Source organism: Corvus cornix, chromosome 1 (assembly GCF_000738735.6).
Source record: "Corvus cornix cornix isolate S_Up_H32 chromosome 1, ASM73873v5, whole genome shotgun sequence".
Taxonomy (NCBI): Eukaryota; Metazoa; Chordata; class Aves; order Passeriformes; family Corvidae; genus Corvus; species Corvus cornix.
The window spans coordinates 68,419,530-68,439,703 of NC_046332.1; the positions used below are offsets into that span (position 1 = coordinate 68,419,530).

General features: G+C 35.1%; 1 protein-coding gene across 18 annotated transcripts in view; it reads right to left on the minus strand.

The window, feature by feature from the left end:
• MYCBP2 (MYC binding protein 2) overlaps positions 1-20,174 on the minus strand; it is a 177,415-nt gene that overhangs the window by 53,751 nt on the left and 103,490 nt on the right. For 11 of the 18 annotated variants that reach the window (XM_039551396.1, XM_039551258.1, XM_039550925.1 and 8 more), the window contains 11 exons: positions 19,909-20,027; positions 18,576-18,663; positions 16,361-16,413; positions 15,509-15,681; positions 15,126-15,270; positions 13,089-13,301; positions 10,599-10,654; positions 10,031-10,146; positions 7,894-7,991; positions 3,659-3,775; positions 2,727-2,867 (listed from right to left, as the gene is read on the minus strand). In XM_039551396.1, coding sequence (XP_039407330.1) covers positions 2,727-2,867; positions 3,659-3,775; positions 7,894-7,991; positions 10,031-10,146; positions 10,599-10,654; positions 13,089-13,301; positions 15,126-15,270; positions 15,509-15,681; positions 16,361-16,413; positions 18,576-18,663; positions 19,909-20,027 — 1,319 coding nt within the window. The remainder of the gene's footprint in view (positions 1-2,726; positions 2,868-3,658; positions 3,776-7,893; positions 7,992-10,030; positions 10,147-10,598; positions 10,655-13,088; positions 13,302-15,125; positions 15,271-15,508; positions 15,682-16,360; positions 16,414-18,575; positions 18,664-19,908; positions 20,028-20,174) is intronic. The other 7 variants (XM_039551478.1, XM_039551628.1, XM_039551040.1 and 4 more) reach the window with 2 other exon arrangements.

Consider the following 20,174-nt stretch of genomic DNA (forward strand, 5'->3'; position numbering starts at 1 on the left):
TTCTCCAGTCTTCCTTTTAAGCCAAAACTGGTTGAACAGTTTGGCTCCAAAAAGTCTTGCACATTAACAAATTTTTTACCACATTCTACTCATCGTGTCATTCAGCTACCCAAATCAACAGGATCGAGCAGATATGAATTATATCACAATTTAATCTAACAAAACTTTAGCATTTATTAATTGAACATCCTTTTCCACATAACTCATTCATCTCTAGAGGACTGCATTGATCAAATTTGACAACTTAAAAACACAGCCTTTTTTTTTTGACAATTCAGGGAGAAAAAATATGTATAATTTGAAATATTTTCAACTTAAAAATCACCATAAAAAGACTTGAAAACTTCCTACCAAGAAAGCAGTATCTGTGCAAAGAAAGTATCTAGTAAGAAAGCAGTATATGCTAGACTAGCATGCTGTAAAGGCTTAAAGCATTCAAAAGTCACCCTCTGAACCTTGACTTATGTTTTGTCACCTTTAAGAAATAAAATGTCAGAGAACTGGTTTTTTTCCTCTTCTATTACTATGAATCAAACCAAAAAATCTTATTGCTCATATATTGTCATAATGAAATCAAATAGCTTCAGGACATGCTAAGTCCTCCTAAAAATCTGAAAATGAGAGCTGTGCAAGGAAACTTTTCTGAAAGTAGCTCAAAACACATCTCTTGCACATTCCTGCATTGTTCATTGTTATAACAGTTGCTTTTGTAAGCCTTTTGCTATGTTGCCTGCCACTTACAGAGCAGAAGCTAAGAAAGCATGTGACTTTTAACTTGTCAGTCAAGACATGTGATTGGCTACCTAGAAGAAAATTAAGCATATCTAACAGCTCCTAGTAGTCTTAAAAGATAACAAAACTAATTCACAAGAGTATTTAAAAAAACCCAAAACCAAGACAGAATCTTTTGTCTGAACTCTACAGACACAGAGAATGAAATGTTTGAAAACTGAATATTGTTTTTCACATTTGATTGTACCTGACCTCCTTATTCAAATGAAGTCTGAATTCTCAAAATTGTATTATCAACACTGAATGTTCAGTTATTCACAGCAGACAGTTCTTTTCAGGATTCTCTCAGGGAGCACAGCGTATGCTCTTCCCTAGAACTACATGTATGCCAGAGCTGTATGAAATATGCCAACCAGTAAGTTCTTGATAACCACAGAAAACTGCTGAGTTCAAAAATATTCCCTTCAACAAGAAAAAAAGTACTGAAGGTAGCTAAACTAAAAAAAAACAAACCAAAAAACCGTACAACTAAGAAAAATCTAGCAGACTATAACACCCATCTAAACATACAATATTTACTGAAGTTAATTACTTGGTCAAGATGAATTCACTTTTATCATAGGTGAACTGGTAAAATTCAACTACTGCACAGAAATACTAATATTTTATGGAAGTATAATATAGCAGTTTTCTAATGGCTACCAATTTTCAAAGGCAAAAAATACAGGCAAGACTTTAAACAAAGCTTAATTTTTTCCATGTTTTCATATATTCTACAACAGACTAGAAAAACACTATGATGACAGGCATATTTAGGTGACTGATTTCTGAGTACAGAAATAATTTGCTTCCCAAATGCAAAATTAAAATAATTTCCCAAACAAGGATTCTATTGAAAGAAATCTACAAATAGAAATATATCAACAGATTATTTGTAAACAAGAAGACCTATGCACATCATAGAACAGTGTTTGTCAGAACAGCCACAGGGAATTATGAAATTCCAGATTTATCTACTAGCAAATAGCTCGATTTCACTGGAACTGGGAATATCTCATTTCTTCTATAACCAAAAAACATGAACAGCATGATATTACCGGTTTCAGGTGTTCAATTTAATGAAATATTTCTCAACTAGCTTCAACTGCAGCAGCAGCTCACTCAGATAAGATGACAAATCAAACCTAAATAGCAGTACTTGCAATTAGATCTGATTCTCACATATTGCCCAGAAGAAAACAAGGCACTGCCCACTTTGGGGAATGCATGAAAACAGACGAGCCAGAAAGGCCTGCACTTTCATGAATCTTTTGAGAAACACTGGTTTGGCTGATACAGTTTTTCCTTTTTGTCTTTTACATTTTTCAGAAAAGTGCATCTGGTTTCCACAAAACATGTAACCTTTAAACGGTAGTGATAATAATCACCATTAAAGTTACTCAAATAAATTATGTTTACTCTTACTATAAATTCAACATTTGTCTTGAAGCTCTGGGATTCTTTGATAGGTTAATGAAGCGGTAACTTAAGCATTCAGGTGCAAAACTCACAAAAAACATCCACAAAACCCAGAGCCTAAAGAACATTTTACTTGGTTGGTGGTTGTTTTTTTTTTTAAATGCATCAATTACATTCATTCTGACAGCTGGAAGCCTCTTCTGAAATCACGGCACCAGTGGACCACTTCACAGACAATGCTATCCAGCATAAGAAACATCTAGTGCAGACCACAATCTAATACTATTCTGTTTTTGTTATAGCAGTCCCTTTACTTGTTTCTCTTCTAGGAGAAGAGGCTTCAACATAAAAAGCCTCATACCTTTCTACACTCCACCCTCATTACACAACAGCCCTCCAAAATGCAAACATGTATAATGTCTTTGATAATCAAAATATTGTTTACCTCAGGACTTTTTGCAGCCTTAATTAAAGAAAGTCTTGTAATGAGGATAGAGTGTACTTTTGGATATTTTTCAAAGGCACCTTTTACTTACGTCAACAGGTACCAGAAGGCTCTTGCCAAGATGTTGGTTAAAAGACAGACACCAGGCTTCAGTGTAACCATTCATGTTAGGAACATACTTCTTTATTGTTTCATCGTTCAGCCTCAGCCAAACACCATCATCATTGTGGATCTATGGGAAACAAGCAACAAGAACGAGCCATGCCCTCCTGTAACTGTTCTGTAGCTAGCAAGGATTAACAGAATTCAGGCAGACAACAGCAGCAAAGAAGCAATGATCCTCACAATGCTGATACAACGTAAGTAGAGGTAAAGAGGAATATTGACAAAATCCAAAGCAATGGGAAGCTTATCTTTTTATAAGTCAAGGTGTGAAGATAAATTTAAATCGGATCATGCAGTAATAAGAATTGCTTTGAAATAAAAGAGGAAAGAAAGTCAAGCCTTGATAAGCTTCATAAATTCCCCACTTCACATTTTTCCCTTTTTTTTTTTTTTTTTTTTGTTTTTTTGCTGGTATGACTTAGTAAATTGCAAAAATATTCCTTGTATATGAAGTTATATTTTAAGAAAAATACATGCATAGTAGTCTAACATGCTAGTAGTGATCTTTCAGATCTGCAAGTGAAAGATGTAATGAAAAGAACATCTACATCTGAATTTTTGTGCAGAGTTGAAACAGTAAGTATTAAAAAGCTAAATCTTAAAGAGGTAGTATTATAAGATGAACTCAAGGAATTTTCTTTCCTTGTATCAGTCTCAAATGTTTGTTACAGAGGTTTTGAAGTAAGTATATTAAAATGAAATGACAGCCTGAAAAACTAAATTAGTAAATTTAGATTTTTGCAATTTATGGTCTTAAGGTGTATATGTCAACATCTAAACATGGAAAAAACCCCATTATTTGCATGAGTTACCTTTACATCTTAGCCCAATTTTCAACAGAAATGTCTTATTGATTACCTCGTCAATGAAAGTGATGGATCCATTGACTTTCACTATGCCTATTTGCTCACTCTGAAGGGAAGGGTGGCTACGGATACGAAGCCCTGCACTGTCCTTGGCCACAAATTTGCGAACCTAAGAGAAGCAAAGAAAGACAGTAAGGAAGAAAAAAAATTGGAACAGAGCTTTTAGAGTAAAAAGAAATAGGTTTAACAGATTCTGAAATGCCAGTGACAAGACAGCAGTCTTAAGAGTTACAGTTTGTTGCTAGTTTCCCATGGCTGCTGTGTAACTTCACTTTTTTACTATAATCAATAAAACTGTAATGTTCCAAAAAAACATAATGTAAGCATGCATTGACTTGGAAATATTTCTGCTCACAAGCTTCTGATTTTTTTAACACACGTTTTATTCACTGCTGAAAATTTCACCAGATTTGCATTTTCAAATTTATTACTTCTCCTAACTGATCAGCCTGGGATTACCATTTCTCAGTTGTGCTACTGTAGTATTCTCTTTAGTCAGCTTTTTGACCAAAATTTGGATATTTTCCTTAGCTAAAGAGTTTAACTAACCATTTTAAAATAAAATGATCTTTCTACTTCCTTATCTTTCGAACAGCTATTTCAATAGTTTCTCTTATGTTCACAGGAGGGTTAGAGCAGAGGCTCCTTGCTGTTCATTGGACTTACTACAGCACCCCAAAATCTCCCACTTGTTACTCACTATCACTTTTTTTACTATTCAAACATTAACAGGCACCTATCCCATAGAGAACCAATCCTATTAGTCTCTTAAAACCAGAGATACATACATTCTATGCATAAGGTATAAAACCATTTTCTTGGAAGGTTATTTTCAAACTCCATAGGTAAAAGTGATAAAAGTATCAATGGAAGTATGGATTTAATCTATAACTTAAAATAAAGCACAGAATGATATGTAAGGAAAAAACTCAGTGATACAGAATGAATGGTAACAGCTAAGTGCATGAATCTTTTTTTCTAAATGAAATTATTTAAGAAATGGTGTTTACTCTGAGGCTAATTTAAAAAACAAAATACAAAACCAACAAAACCCCAAAACCAGAAGCATGTAAAGGACTTCACATATAAATTACTCCAAAATGTGCAAGGTTTTGGTTATTTGCAGTCCTCTTACTCGTAATACTTACATTCTCTCAAAAGACAAAACTAAGACTTTCAAGGTCCTTGTACAAGTATAAAGCTGAATCACTGCTGACAGCATTCTAAACATAGACAAGTCAAAAACAAAGTCTTGCAGATTAGGGGTCCTTGCATCATATTACTTCAGAAAATCATTTTGGTAGTTTGCTAGAACTTTTATTAAAAACTTTTATTTAGAGGAAAAACTCATATTCAAGATTTTGAGTATGCACAGGCCTCGAAAGAGCCTTTTTCCCTTTTGCAACAGCTAACCCAACTAGTTAATAAAACACCTCAACCTATAACTAGAAACTGCTTAAGGATCAGATCCACTGACAGATAATACAATAAAAAACAGATTAAGAGCTCTCTTATGCTAATTTCTGACCATGATGAAAAACTTTATTGTCTGTGTCTTCTTTCTGATATAGCACCTCTTTACTTGGAATATTTCTGTATAGCACAAAGGTTTTTTAACTCTGTCCTGCAACACCTCGGTAGGCAGTTCTTCCATGGAACATACACGAACTGGATTCCAACTAAAGAAGTGACTATGGCAGAAGGGCTTAGCAATGAGGATGTACATCACCCCTACAGTGACACAGCAGTTTTCAAGAGCTGTGTTGCTGTGCTTTCTTATCTGACAAATCTGCGAAGAGGTACACCTCACACAACACAAAGGGGTGTTGTATAGGATAAAGCAACCTTAACAAGGAGGTTGGCCTTCTACAAAGGGATGAAAAAAAAAAAACCCAGCCTAGAGCTTTTGGGTTTGGTGGTTGTTTTTTGGTTTTGCAATCAATGCTAGCTACTTGTTGTGTCAGGACAGTAGAAACCATCAAAACATGTTTATGACCAATCATTCTGGTAGCACCTTCAAATTCAGCTAAATTAGGACCATTTTCTTCTAGTTTGTTCCAACTACCCTACATACATTTCAAGCTACATTACATAGCTTGAAAAATCATGTTTTTCTCAGTAGGATGTGGAATGAAGTTTCCCGCAAGTTAGTTAATTTAAGCTTTGCAGCTAATACGGAGGCAGCAATTCTTATGGGTCAAATACCCCAGGCTGAATACAGATCACTATCACAGTCTCCTTCAGATTTTTCACCTGACTTCAAATAACAGAAAATGAAGAATACACATATAAAATCATAACACAGTACTCATTTTCAACTTGCAATTCAAGTAAGGTTTGGCTACAAAACTGGAATGTTCCAGTGCCTCAATGAAAATACTTTGGTGTTTCTAGTTGAGAACAGACCACCACTGAGAATGCACTGTTAGTGTCCTTTGGTTATAACTATCTGAAATTTCTGACAAAGATGATGAAGAAGCATTTAGAGCTCAACTAGGCCCTTTTTCTAAGCAAAACATGATTTGGTATATTGGACTGTCTCTGACTGATACATGTCTAATCTGCATTCTTAACTTCAGAAACATGGAGCACAGTACAATTATTACCTTCCTATATTACTTACAATACTGCTGTTGATACACAAAGAATTATCCTGATTTGTTATGTGATTTATTATGACACAGAAGAAAGATGACTGATTAAATGATTTACCATGAAAGGTCTAGTTTAATTTTTCAGCAGGTTCTACAGACACTGTGTATGGGACAAAGATGGCTCCTTTTTCAAAGAAACTACAACTTGGAACAAGAAATGAGACATGCAAGTAGAACAAGACAGGGAGAGGATTAAACACTACATAACATCTCTGAACACCAGAGGACTGACTTTTGTCAAGTACTTTTAACTGTCATGAAGACTGTTCCTTAACAACACAGAGTTATTACATATGAACAAGTCACCCCGATTTCCACTGTAATAATTGAAAAGAAAAACAGAACTTGTGTTCAGTAATTTATCTCATACCAAACCAGATTCTCTCAACTTGGGAAGAGCAAAACAACACATATGATGATCAGCTTGGGTAAAGGTATCATTAACTTGCACAAGATAAATCTCCCTCAGTAGGAATTGGGAGTCCTAATTAAGATAATGAACTAACCGGGAAGTCTTCCTTCCAAGAGAAGGGAGGAAGTCTAAAAGAAGCTTCTTGGGAAGAAAATAAAAGAGAGACCAAGTGGGGGATAAAACGTTGTACTGAAACTAAAAGCACATTTATTATTTTTATTTTGAGGCATGGCTGCAGGGAAAAAGAATCTTTTTAGTGCTAGAAGCAGATGTCAGATGCAGTTTAAAGACTGGGGAACTATACAAAAAGTTACTGTCTCTAGATTACCCTGAAATCTAGAAAAAAATAAATCAGTATGTACTGCATAGGTAAGTTGTCAAAAACCCGATCCTTTCTGTAACCATGTATTTTTTAAACACCCTCCCAATTTCAGTAAAACAGGGAAAGACAACCTTGTCTGAATTCCACATCTTTAATACAGGTTTATGCCACAAAAAAAAATTCAGCACCTCATTTGATATCCCTTCCTTTGCATCTAAGCAGAAGTGCAAGGTAGTTCCCTCATCTGGGCATTTTCCTTACGCCACTGCCACCCATTTCAGCTTACTTGCTTTATTGTGTCTACTTTAGTCCTTCAGGGTGGAATGATAAGGTGAAATGGGGATGCCAAAAGCTACAGAAAGGATACCTCTAAAAAACATAATCATGCCATTCAAAGGAAGGAAAATAGCACTAAAGAAACTGGTTATGGATTTTACATTGACTGAAAATGCTTATGACAAAACAAACAAAGTATTTGTAAAATTTTGTGCCCAATTAATTTCAGAGTACAACATACAAAGAAAAAGAACTAATAATAGTGCAAAATTTTGTCTGTGGCTTTAATAATAGCTGTGCAATGTTTGTGTGACAAGTCAAGGTAAAGGCAGTTTCTGTAGAGCTTCTAACAGTTTTCTGAATTCACATACAGAAAGAAAATGAAATTAATTGGTTTCATTTTATCTAGCCTATTAGTTTCATTCCATTCAGCACGTTAAAGTGATCTGCAAATATCCTTAAGTCTGCAGCACTACTATATGATAATATATATATTAAACAATAACAAAATCCCACCCAAACATAACTATATCTGTTTTGGTTTTTTTTTCAGTTCTCCAAACCTTGTTTGGCTGAGGCTCTGCTTTTGGTTTAATAAGTTGGGTTCCAGGAGGTATCATTCCTTTTGGAGGATCTTTTACTTTCACTTCTAGTCCAGCATCTATAAGCAAACAAAGACTCAGTTTAAAAAAAAAATATATATAAGGGGATATTTCAGTTAAACAGTAACTACAGTTTATCCATGCTACAACTCAGAGTAAACAAAGTAACAACTTACTTATCTGTCTGCCAAAATCAACACTTGCAGTTGCTTCATGGTGCAAAGTATTAATTTTTGAACATTACTATTTTCATACGTGGAAATTTACAGAGATGCAGTTTCATGCTGTTATTAGATATCTGTCACAGTGTATGTACAAAGCACTACCAGGTAATTTTGTATCCTAACAGTGTCTGTAGGGTTATGTTTCAAGGAATGGTCAACACAGAGTCTAATGTTTGAGAGGGGCAAGTGAAAGCTTCTGGAGAGGCAGTTGCTTATGCAGTACATAGAGACAGTTATAAGAACCTGAAAAGCCATGTTATACAACCAGAAAAGGCCTATAAGGTAAAAAATTGGCATCTTTAATTACCAATGCTGCTATAAAATCTGAAGGCACTGGAAAGTGATATTCTTGTTTGTGAAGAAAAATACATGTAAATACATGTGAAGAAAGACACAAAAATTTAAGTAATAGATGAATATAACCCAGAGTAATAACCTTGAAATTGCCCCAGCAAACACTGTTTCATTTTACAGAGTGACCCTCTGAAGAACAACATCTTGAAAAGAAGCATCCAGACCTAGCAATAAACCTGTTTATTTCACTAACATCCCTTTAATCAAGCATGGCAGTAACAGAAGGAATCTACAAGCAACAAGAACATAAAAGGCTTGAAACAAAGAGAAACTATTACCAATACTTAAGCAGTCAAAAACTGATGAATTATGGCTCAAGTATAGGTACATGAAAGCTTCAGCGGTCACAGTCTAATATAATGACTGAGCAAGAAAGTTCCATTGCAGAAAAATGGCATAGGTAAGTATTAGAGTATACTCATGCCTGTTTAAAAATGGAGGTTAACAGTTATATTTATAATTTCTAAAATTTTACCCTATGCAATGATTGAGGATGGTAGAACCTGTGTAAAAATATAATAGCAGCTGATGTAAACCACAGGGTAAAGTTTGCTCCAGAGATTGCACTGGAAAAAAATACAACAGAGTGCACTGCAGGCTCCTATGACAGCAAATGTTCCAGTTTGAGGAACTGAGATAACCATTAATAATATTTTATACATCGTATCTTCTGTAATTAACACAAAATTAAATCCCACTCCATTTCTATGTGAATGACATGTACTTGTACTTACGAGTATCACTATGTGTTGTTTACTAAAGGTGCTGGACAGAATTGGGAAAGAGGAACTGCTGGTGCTCGTGAACTCACACAAACCCTTTTACCTGATGTGGGTCCAGCTACAGCACTTTCAGTGTTTCTACTACCATCTTCACCATATCACCAGTAAGGCTAACGTGAGAGCATTCAAGATACAGAGTGCTTTTTGGAAGGGCACTCTTTCCACCACATGCTATAGTATCTCATAGTGCAGACCCCAAGACTGGCAAGATAACTAAAAGATGCAAGAAATGAACCACAAGCATTTAAAAATTAGTACAAATAATTAAGAGTTCAGGTAGAGTCTCAGTTAAGACCACATCTTCTCAATTTTCCAGAATAAATGACAGTAGATATTCCAGCATCATCAGGAACAATTTCACCTTTCCACAGGTTCTTCAGTGTTGGGCTGAGTTTTTTTCCCCTTTAACTATACTTCTCTGTCACTCTCAGCTGCAACAAGACATTCTTCTTTCAACACAGAGTTGAGAATAGGAGAGTCTGTTAATCTGGTAGTCTAACCACATTATAAATACACAATTTAGAATATATATTCCCATTTCCATGTGAGTATCTGCGGTGTTTTTTTCTTCTGAAAAAGAAGACTGTTTTAGCTAGAAAGCTTCTGAAGGAAAACTTGGCTGCTAAGTTTTGCTATGAACAGTAACATTAAATCTTATGAGCACCAAGACATAAATGTGTCAGTATACAAAGTGGATATAATATAAATTTATGCTTAAATATAGTGAAAATTAAGTACCTATTTCAATGCCATCTATAGTAACATGAATGGTATAGAGACCAACAGCTCCAGGAGTCCAGTTTGCACAGTATGTACCATCATTATTGACTCTGATCAACATGTTTTCACTGGGTCTAGGCATAAACAAAACAATTAAAATCATTAAACAGTTACTGTCTTCTTGGACATCATGTATGTTATATATAAAATGATTAGTATAATGTTTAGTTTGGAAACTACTCTTTTTCTAGCAGATCATCTAAATACAATTCTTACCTTTACAATACACTAGCCTCCTATTATTTACTATGAAAATATAATCCTCTATGCCACATTTATTTATAGCAAATGATAAAAGAACACATTCGGAGAGTAGCTAATACAAATATGGAAAAACATTCAAATAATTAAGAAAAAAAGATTTTAAATAAAATTGCTACCTGTAAGAAAACATAATACTTGACTTTTGTGTTTCTACCTTCAGACATGATTACCTGTCAGTCACACTTGAGAGTCTGAGTGTAAGTAGAAGTGTCAGGACACGTTAATTTAAGTCCCTATCCAAAAGAAATTTTTTAATGTTTACCTCTTTGGTGTTGGTGAAGCAAAGCGTAGTTCTTCAAAAGAATAATTTTCGTATGCCTATAAACAGAATAAATTCAAACATAAAACCAACAGTTATTGATTATACCACTGTCTTGAATAAAAGAAAGCAGAGCATTCTCTTAAAGAGAACATCAATCTAACTTTACACACCCCAGAAGCATTGATCAGGGAATCAGAAACAAGTTTCAAAACACAGAAATATACATACACACATGAAAGAGTATCTTCACTGTCTCATTAAAGAGCCATTATTTAGATAAGAAAGATTGCTACTGCTAAAAAAAACCCTTGTTAAGTCTTTGAATCTCTTCAAATCTGACTTGTACAAAACCCTTCTGAATCCAGGCAGTGCACTGAAGACCATGTGAAGACAAGAAAACAAATATTTTGCAGGTCAAACCTGCAAACCAGCCAAGGGGATTTATCAATGAAATTTCAGATCCTTTTTCTCTAAACTCCAAGTGAAGACGAAATTCCCTCAACACTGAGGTGATACTTCCATTGATTTTGACTACAAAAAAGACCTGGTTCACTTCCATATATGGTGTCTTGTGAAATCACTGCTCTGAAAAGCCCTGTAAGTAGGCAGTCGTAGTCCTAGAAGTGCACAAAGTCCCTCAGCAAGAATCTCTCTGGGCTGCAATAGTTGCTGAGTTACCAGATTCCCCTGTTAAGTCAAAACCAACAAAAGGTGATAAGAACATTTGAACATAAATGAAGATCAGCCATTTTGGGTCCCTATATTAGGATATAGGTTTTAGGTATCAGTCCCCCAAACATGTCATTATTTATTATATATATTTTTATGAAGTGAGAAACTAGACTTTATAATCATATTTGGATGTTTGTATTGATACAATGTGTGGGCCTGTATAAAATGAAAATGTCAGGGGACATTTGCATTTTACACTGAAATGAGTGTTCTTAATAATGCAGGAAGGGAAATAGAACAGAATATTTACAATGTCTTGAATTCATAAAGTTTTGGGTGGAAAGGACTTAAATTGAAAGAAGCCTTGGGAAGATTCTCTGGAAAAGCGCTAAATATGGAAATCAAGCATGTTTCAACAAGAGAGATGCTGTTTTAATTTAACCTTCATGTCTTTTTACTTTTATCTTTATGAAGATTCATACTGTTACTATCTACTAAGAGGATTTTAAATGAATCCTTCTGTTTTCATTTTCCCGTAGCCTCATTTCAATTAAAAAATGATTACATATTAACTAGCTGATATTAAGCATTCCTCACTCCATCAAATCTACAAAAGTTTTTGAACACCCTACCCTTGCACCACAATCACCTACCCCAGAGCATCTCATGCATTACAAGATATGCCACTCTAGAGTCATGTGAGCAGATTTGACACCTATCACTGGAAAAGAAGCAGCAGGTATCTGTGGACAGTGGCTATCAGAAACATCATCTAAGTCCTAACTTGGAATCAATAGTGTAATTCTGCCTCCCCTCAAGTCACTTTTAAAAGAAGCAAGCAGCAGCAAAGCAAGAAGTGATGTTTACAGTAGCCCAAATAAAGCCAAAATCACACCTTGATATGCACATGATTTAGCAGTTCTTAAACCATTTCTTGTACACCACACTGATTTAATAGTTCTTTCACTGATCTTTTAAGACACTATTCAGTACCCAGTTGCACTATTTACACAGTTACTGCTGCACTACCCTTTGCAAAAAAACCCTGTACCCTCTAAAAGGTGCTAGTTTGCTGGTTCTGCCCCCCCTACAAATCCATACTGATTATACTACTAAGTATTATCCTTCTGTACCCTCCTGGCTAATCCTGTCTCATTAAGCTGTGCAACTGTTAGTTGTACACAGCATGTCACATCTCTTAACTGGGTCAGTATGGTACACATATGTAAATTTATTCCATATGCTATAATATACTCAATCAAATCAATACTAGCTGCTCAGTTTTCACTTCTTTAAAAACTGCTCCTGGAAAAGTGTCTGAGCTGATCCATTTAATAGCAGCTCATTTCATCAGATGCTGCTTAATACATATGCATTGCTATATAAATCGTTTGTATGACCTTTTTTACTATACTGAGCTCTTATCTTTTCCTATGTTCACCTGCTCTAGTTTTAAATACGTATTCACTGTACCACTCCAACTCCATATAAATATACTGGTTTGACTTTCCCTTCACCATTTCAGTATCTGTTTTTATTCCTCCTGAGTGACTCAGACTAAATTGTTAATCTGTCTAATCAAAGACAACTTTTCTTTTTTATGCTAATCCAGTCTAACTGCTTTAGAGTTTAAGCAATTGGCCCTTTTGATGTATTTAGTTTACTGCTGAACTAATACATAATCAAAGTAATTTGCATTGAATATATTTTCAGATTGTGACCAAAAGTAAATATACATTTTTCCTTCTCTATTGCATACCTTTACACACTTTGAATGCTGAATTCTATAGTTATATTAGTAAAATTGCAGTAACTTACCTTCATCATTGTAATAGCAATATACCGAGCTTCTTTTACTATCATTGGCTCGTAGGATGAATCAAGCTTTGGTGAAGGAAGTCCTCCAAAGGTCATATCACTGCTGGGGGAAACAGCTGTTGCAGGACTCCCAGGTATCCGCTGCACTTTTTTAACTTGCTCTTGTTGCAAAGATGTTTTTTTCTGGGAAACAGGAATAGCTTTGACTTCTACCTGTAATAAGATGTGGAAGAGGGAACATGATTTAGTGAGAAAACACACACACACATTCTTTTAACTTTGATGGAGCACAAAGTGCTTAGAGTATTGTAAATCCAGCTGTGTCAAAACCCAATGTATCTACACTGAATCTGCCAAGCCAAGCACAGCATCTTGGAAAGATGCCAATCTACAGGGCAGGAGCACCCTGCTGACTCGGCACACCATCAGCACGGGCTGTAGTTCTGCCAGTCCCAGAGCACTCCCTGGGAAGCTGCGAACAGTCTGGTATGGCTAGGGAAGTTTTCCCACAACAGAAAAGTGCAATGAAGTAGAAAGAGAGCCTTCCAAGTGAGTGCACAGATTTCAGAGTGAATCATCATGGCCACTACATCTGGAACAGCAATGGCTGGAGTGGATCCTGGCTGGCTCTGTCACCTCACACCAGCACTGTACGTTTATACTGTGCTCTTCAATGAATGCTTTAACTGACTTTTTCCCCCAGAGGCACCAGGGATCTCCATTAGTGCAGGTAACAGCTGCACACAATTTTCTGACAGACAGACTGACTACCTGGAAAATAAGCTTATGTGTCACTCATCCTAAATCTGCAATAAAGTGCAGACGTTTAAATACGGCAGTTATCACACACCGTTTTATCAAAATTTGACTTAATTTACCAGAAGTTACATCACTGCATTGCACACTAAGTCCAGAAGAATGATAAAATGAATTAAGATTTTTGTCACTTTAATACATTTATGAACAGTATTTAAATAATAAAACCAGCAATAATTTTGATAATATTTTGACATATCCTTTTCCTGATCGATAGGGTAAAATCACTAAGAGTTTTCTACATGTTCTGTCACTAATTTAAGTCAGTAATCACACCTACAACTTTCACTCAAGCAGTGTTTGTGACTAAGCTGATTCTTGTGTTACTGTTGTAGAACTGCTGTTCATTATTAGGTTTACAGCTCACTGTAAGAAAACTCTCAACTATTACATCATATACAAAGAATAGATTTGAGAGCTTTTATCACAGGAATCATGCCTTTGTAAAAGGTATTTCATCTACACTTGGGCTTGAACAAAACCAACTACTCCACAGCAGTAGTGGGCTTTAAAACACAGAAGAAGTAACCTAATTTATTAAGTTACAACCATTTTGTGTTTGTTTGCATTGCTTGACTACTTCAAATCAGGCAGTCCACTTTCATATATACCACATAGGTTTTACCCCAAAATGTGCAAAGTTCTTCTAACTCTACCTGAGGCTGTCAAGAACACCTCCTTTCCAGTACTGAAAAACAATGGCTAACTGAAGAGGCTGAAGGGAAACACAGGAACACCAGTCCTTGCCAGTTATTCTTATTAATTGCAAGGACTACAGGAACTTCCAAGAATTAGAAACAGAAAAGGGAAGAGTATTTTTCTAGTCTAAAATAAAGTAACTATAAGGTGGTCCATCAATGTGCTTCTGATTCTTTTTTTCCATCACAAAGTCTATGGTTTATAATACTCTTTCCTGGCTTACAAATCAAAAAATGGATTCTGGTCACCTTAACACATCATTACCATCAAACCTCACTTCTGATTGATTATTTATGCAACTACACATGTGTAGTTCATCACAGACAAGTTATGAATTGCATGAAATAGTGCTGGCATAATACAGAATTTGGTGGTTTTGTGGATTTAGAGGTAAGAAAGTCTGAGTACAATGAATTTATGAATACCACTTTCTGTCCTATACAAGAGTATTCTGTGGAATACCTACAGTAAGAACTAAAAGACAGCAAGATGAAGCAGAACAGCCAAGATTACAATAATTACCTTCATATTAGGAACATGAACAACATCCCCATACTGGTCTTTTGTTTGTACTGTAATAACAGTTGGCCAACCACATCGAATGTCATCCTTATTCAATATCAATGATGTTTTTTGAGGATCAGCATATGAATCTGGCTGAAGCCACCTACAGCAAAGAAAACCACCAAACATTAAAACCTCTTGCAACCCCAAAAGGCAAATTCTTACTCTGTACAAATGTGACACAGAGCTAAGAAAGGACACAGAACATCTGAATGCCTACATGTTTTTAACTAATGTATTAATGGAAACAATATAGCCAAATAGTTTTATTTAACTAGTATTTAAAATAACAATGACAGTTCTATAGCTAGTTAAATAGACAAGCAACAATGCAGTTTTACCTTGCGAGTCGTCCACCACTTGATCCTGGCACACAAGCAATGAAATCCTCCAGAAACGACTGCTCGTTGCTTTGGACCTGCAGGGGAAGACTTCCTTCGAGAGCTTCCAAAATGGTTGGTGAGTGAGATAGTGCCAAGCCTTTCCCAAGAATGCCTGAGTGAGATTTGCACACCTTTTTTTTTTTTTTTTTTGGGGGGGCAGAGGTTGGGGGTAAAAAGAGACAGACATAGAACAGCTGTTCAGTAATATGTTGACACTATCCTAAAACATGACACAATCGGTACAGGCATTTTGGGCACTGAAAACCATTCAAGGAGAAGAATAAACTTTACCCTGATAAAAGCTTTAAAAAAAGTCATCTCCGTCTATTAAACAATAATTTATGCCAAAAGAGGTTAAACGACCTTGAGTTGAGGGAGATTCAGCATTAGCTCCCATTGCACTCAACAAAAGGCCATCAGCAAGCCAGAACAACTGCTATCACATTATTTGGGACTTGATTAACATCACTGCTCATCTGAAAAAGTGATTTTATTTCTCTATTTACAAGGACATGTAAAAGACTGATTTTGGTAACATTTAAAACTTGCTAAATAGTGCAATTTCAGCCAAACAGATATTTGAAATACTTGGTCATCTAACATTCTATATGACATTATATGCATTTTTTTCCAAGCACATTCATTATAAAATATGATTTAATGTAAATACTAAAATTCTGCATGATTTTCTTAAACTGTTTCACAACAAGCTGGATTCCATTCTATTATAAAAACCTTACAAATCATTTTCTTCTGTAGCAGTCAAAAAGTTTCAATGCAATTATGTGCTTAAGTACACTGCAGCTATACCTGTAAGGCAGCCTCTTCAAGTATCTCAAGATCCTCTTCAAACTCACTACCTGCTGGAAAAATATAACAGTTATATTGACACTTATCTACATATTGTAGAACATGAAATTCAATTCTGTTTTGCAAAGCCTTTTATATTACAAATTTCAAGTTTGCATAATGATGTGCCATACTGTTCAATCAGCAGCTGAAATATTAGTATTTTCAAATAACATAGTAAACATGCAGTATTGTGTAGTTCAGTGCACACACAAAGGAACAATGTAAGTTACATAGAACAAAAATTTGGTGCTTATTTTCTTATCTCCAAGACAGTATGTACGGCAAGTTTTTGGATGTGGCTAGATACTTTCAGAAAGATTTTGGGAGGTCAAGATGGTTTCTGGGAAGCAGTACCTATAAGTATGCAACAGCTGCTCTCTTTTAAGAGCTTACCTTTGTAAACTCTTTTAAGAGCTTACCTTCGTAGAATTATTTGAAAACCTGATAAACTCTGTACAATTTTGTAAATCATGACTCCTCCTAAAACACAAAGCTCAAATACATATTATTACACAATGTTTCTTTCTCACAAATACAACTCAAAAGTCTGATTCCAAGGTGACCAGAATTACCAAATACAGTCTTTTAACATAAGAGTAGAACAGATAAGGTTACCATTTTTCTACTCTCTTTTAAAAACACGTCAGGCAATTCTACTAGACAGAAGAAAGAAGTAAGAAAAATCAAGTCCCAAGGCATTTTTAAAATTCAAAGAAATAAAGACATCTAAAAATGGCCCTCAGAAATCCACCAATCTGATACAGTTAAGAATGCAATAATATTAAATACATCAACAAATGTCACACTGCTGTTAAGTCTGATCTTGTTCATAGACCAGATCTCTCTCAGGAAGAAGTATCTTAAATTTAAGTCTTCAACTGGCAAAAAGAACAACCTTTTGAACGCGGTAATTCAAACAGTATTTGGGTGTAACTCTCAAAGAAAGTAACTTAACTGCATATTTTATTTCAAATTTCCATTGATAGCATAAAGTCAATCTATGTGTCACCTACTTTCCCTTCTTGTTTTAGGCATTTAGGCAGAACAAGCAAAAAAAGCTCCCTAGAGAGAAGTACAAGGCATTATAAAATATGGGAGATTAAGTTAGAAGGTTTTCAATTTCATCTTTTTGTTTTTGTTGCATAGAAGAACAGCAAGATAAAGGGGCATTGTGGAAGTCAACAAAACTAAGGAGTTTGAGGGTAACAGATGAGGGCACTATTTAACCTGCAGAATTGCCTGTACTTTGGAGAGTGAAATACAGATCTACCAGTGCAGCTGAGGTGCCTCCCTACAACATAAAGTAAGAAATTTGTACACAATCCAAATACACAAGCAAAATACTGGGTTAAAAAATACAAAGTAGGTTTTGTGATTATAACTCCACACTGATCAGTGCTCTCCTGCTCATTAATCTATGCTTCCAGTGTAACAATATCCAAGCTCTCATTTGTGCTCCTAAATTAAAACCATCAAAAAGTATCCTATTATATATTATGAGCCTGTTTTTGCTATATACTGATGCTATTTAAGAGAAATTATATTACACATAATATGGCTGCATCATTAGAAGTTTTAATTCAATCTCCATATCCATTAATTTTCATAAACTCTTTTTTCCTTACTTTTAAAATTGCAACTGGGTTACTATAAACCTTTATTTGCTGCACCTGCTGTAAAAGTATATAATTTCTAATTGTAAAAAAGCGATAGTAGAAATATTTTTAGCTATAAGGTCTACAGATGCAATGGTTACTTTCAATTTTAAACCAGCAATTTCAAATTCTGCAATTTAATGCTGCAGGAATTTTTTTATTCAGCGAGGTATGGAGTGAGGGGAGAAAAAAAACAGTGAAAGAGAAATACAAAGATAATACCTGCACATTTATGAAGTACTGCAAGGAAACTGTGGGACTCAGTTCATACACTGATACACTACGTGTGGATGGGGTGAGTTCATTCAAATTTAAATGACCAGGTCTCCCTCCTCCCCATATGCACACGAAGGGAAAAGTGTAAGCAGAAAATACCACCAACTTAATTATCTTGTTTGATTCATTCAGTTTGAAGAATCAATTTTGTATTATCTCTAATTAAAAGCAACAATAAGCTTTAAATGTACTATTAATTCAGAAAACATGGACAATGATGAAATAACAAAGTATGTTCTTACCAATAGGAAGCGCTAAATCTTTCTTCATCAAAGCTGCTGCACACGATCCTCCTAAATTTGCCAGTTCTTTCTCCAGCTGAATAATACCCTTCAAATTTAAAAAAATTTAAAACAAAATCAGTATCTCAGAAAAAAAATGTTTTCCTGCCAATGTTTATCTTAAGAAATATTGTGTGTCCCAGTGTAAAGCCTCTCAGCAATGTATTTCTTGTCATACAGCTACTGCTATGCTTTGCTGTGACACAGGACAGTGTACCAAACTTTTTAGAAAAAAAAGGTACATTTGAAAACAATTACTTAAAACTTTTCTTAGATGCTAGACTTAAGGTATTGGCTAGCATGTTTTAGCACTGAGTGTTCAAAACATGCCAGCAGCTTTGTTTGTAAATGCTTTAAAGAAAATGAAGGACATATCAATCTACATGGGGTTTTTTTGGTTAAGCAAAAGTTATTTTTATTGAAAAACAGACTAATTAGATCTGTAGGAATTATAAATCTGGTTTTGCTGAAAGCCACTGAGCCCACCATAGCTAATAATCTTACAGTATGTTTTCTATCTGATATGGAAAGAAATTCCAAAGAACTTGACATTCTGAAAACCTGAACACATGATTTAGCTTGAGCAAAATCCAGGAATAAGATGAGGTAATCTTCTGTGAGGGTTGTAGTGTAAGCAAGATGCAGACCTTGTGAAGTCCACATGAACCGACAGGCCCAAAGACTCCCAGGATAAGGGAAGACTCATTTTTTGGGTTCATTATAAAACTTAAGTGTTTTCAATAATCTCTTAAAATAAGCCAAAAGAAAGCATTGGGTCAAGGACAAGAAATTTAATCTTCCCTTTGCAATAAAGAGTGGTGGAAACGACTCATGTTCTTAAAGGCAAAATGAGGAGACCACTGGGTAAAATCTGAGGTTGCCTAAATGTGCACAGCATTTCCAAGGAGTCTGAGAGTTCTGGTGTAGAGTGAGCACTGGAAAAATAATGCAAATATGTATTCAATTGGTAGTGACAGTAAAATGCTAATGCCCAAACCTTTGGGCCTCTGATGCAAGAAAAGATGAGAATTTCAGGAAATCTTATATCCCACTGACACAGAAGATAAAACCACACTATGTATTTGTAGACTGCCACAAACCAAGCAAAAAGCCATCCCAAATGAATAATGTCTTTAACAAAAGATGTTAAAACTTTTATAAAAGGAATCTAAAAATATTTTGCCAGTGTCACTTAGTCCTAAGTGGAAATACAAATATTTTTATCCTCAAAAAATAGCCTTACAGGAGAGATTTATTAGGTGCAGCAATTATAACTATCTCACTTTTTCCTTACCTCATCAGATCCTGGGCTAAATTCATATCCAATTGCGTAACATTTGAAACCATAAAAACAAGCTTTTTCATCTTTCACATAGTCTGATGCAGTCTCCAGAGAAAAAAGAGCTTCATTCCCTTAAACAAGTAAAAGGATAAATAAAATAAATAATATATTCCTCTTCTTTTTGTATGTTTCTTTTACATATATACACAAAACTCAGCCTTTATATGTAAAATGTGAATTAAAACCATGGGAAGAAGAGCAGATCAACACTTCAAGCA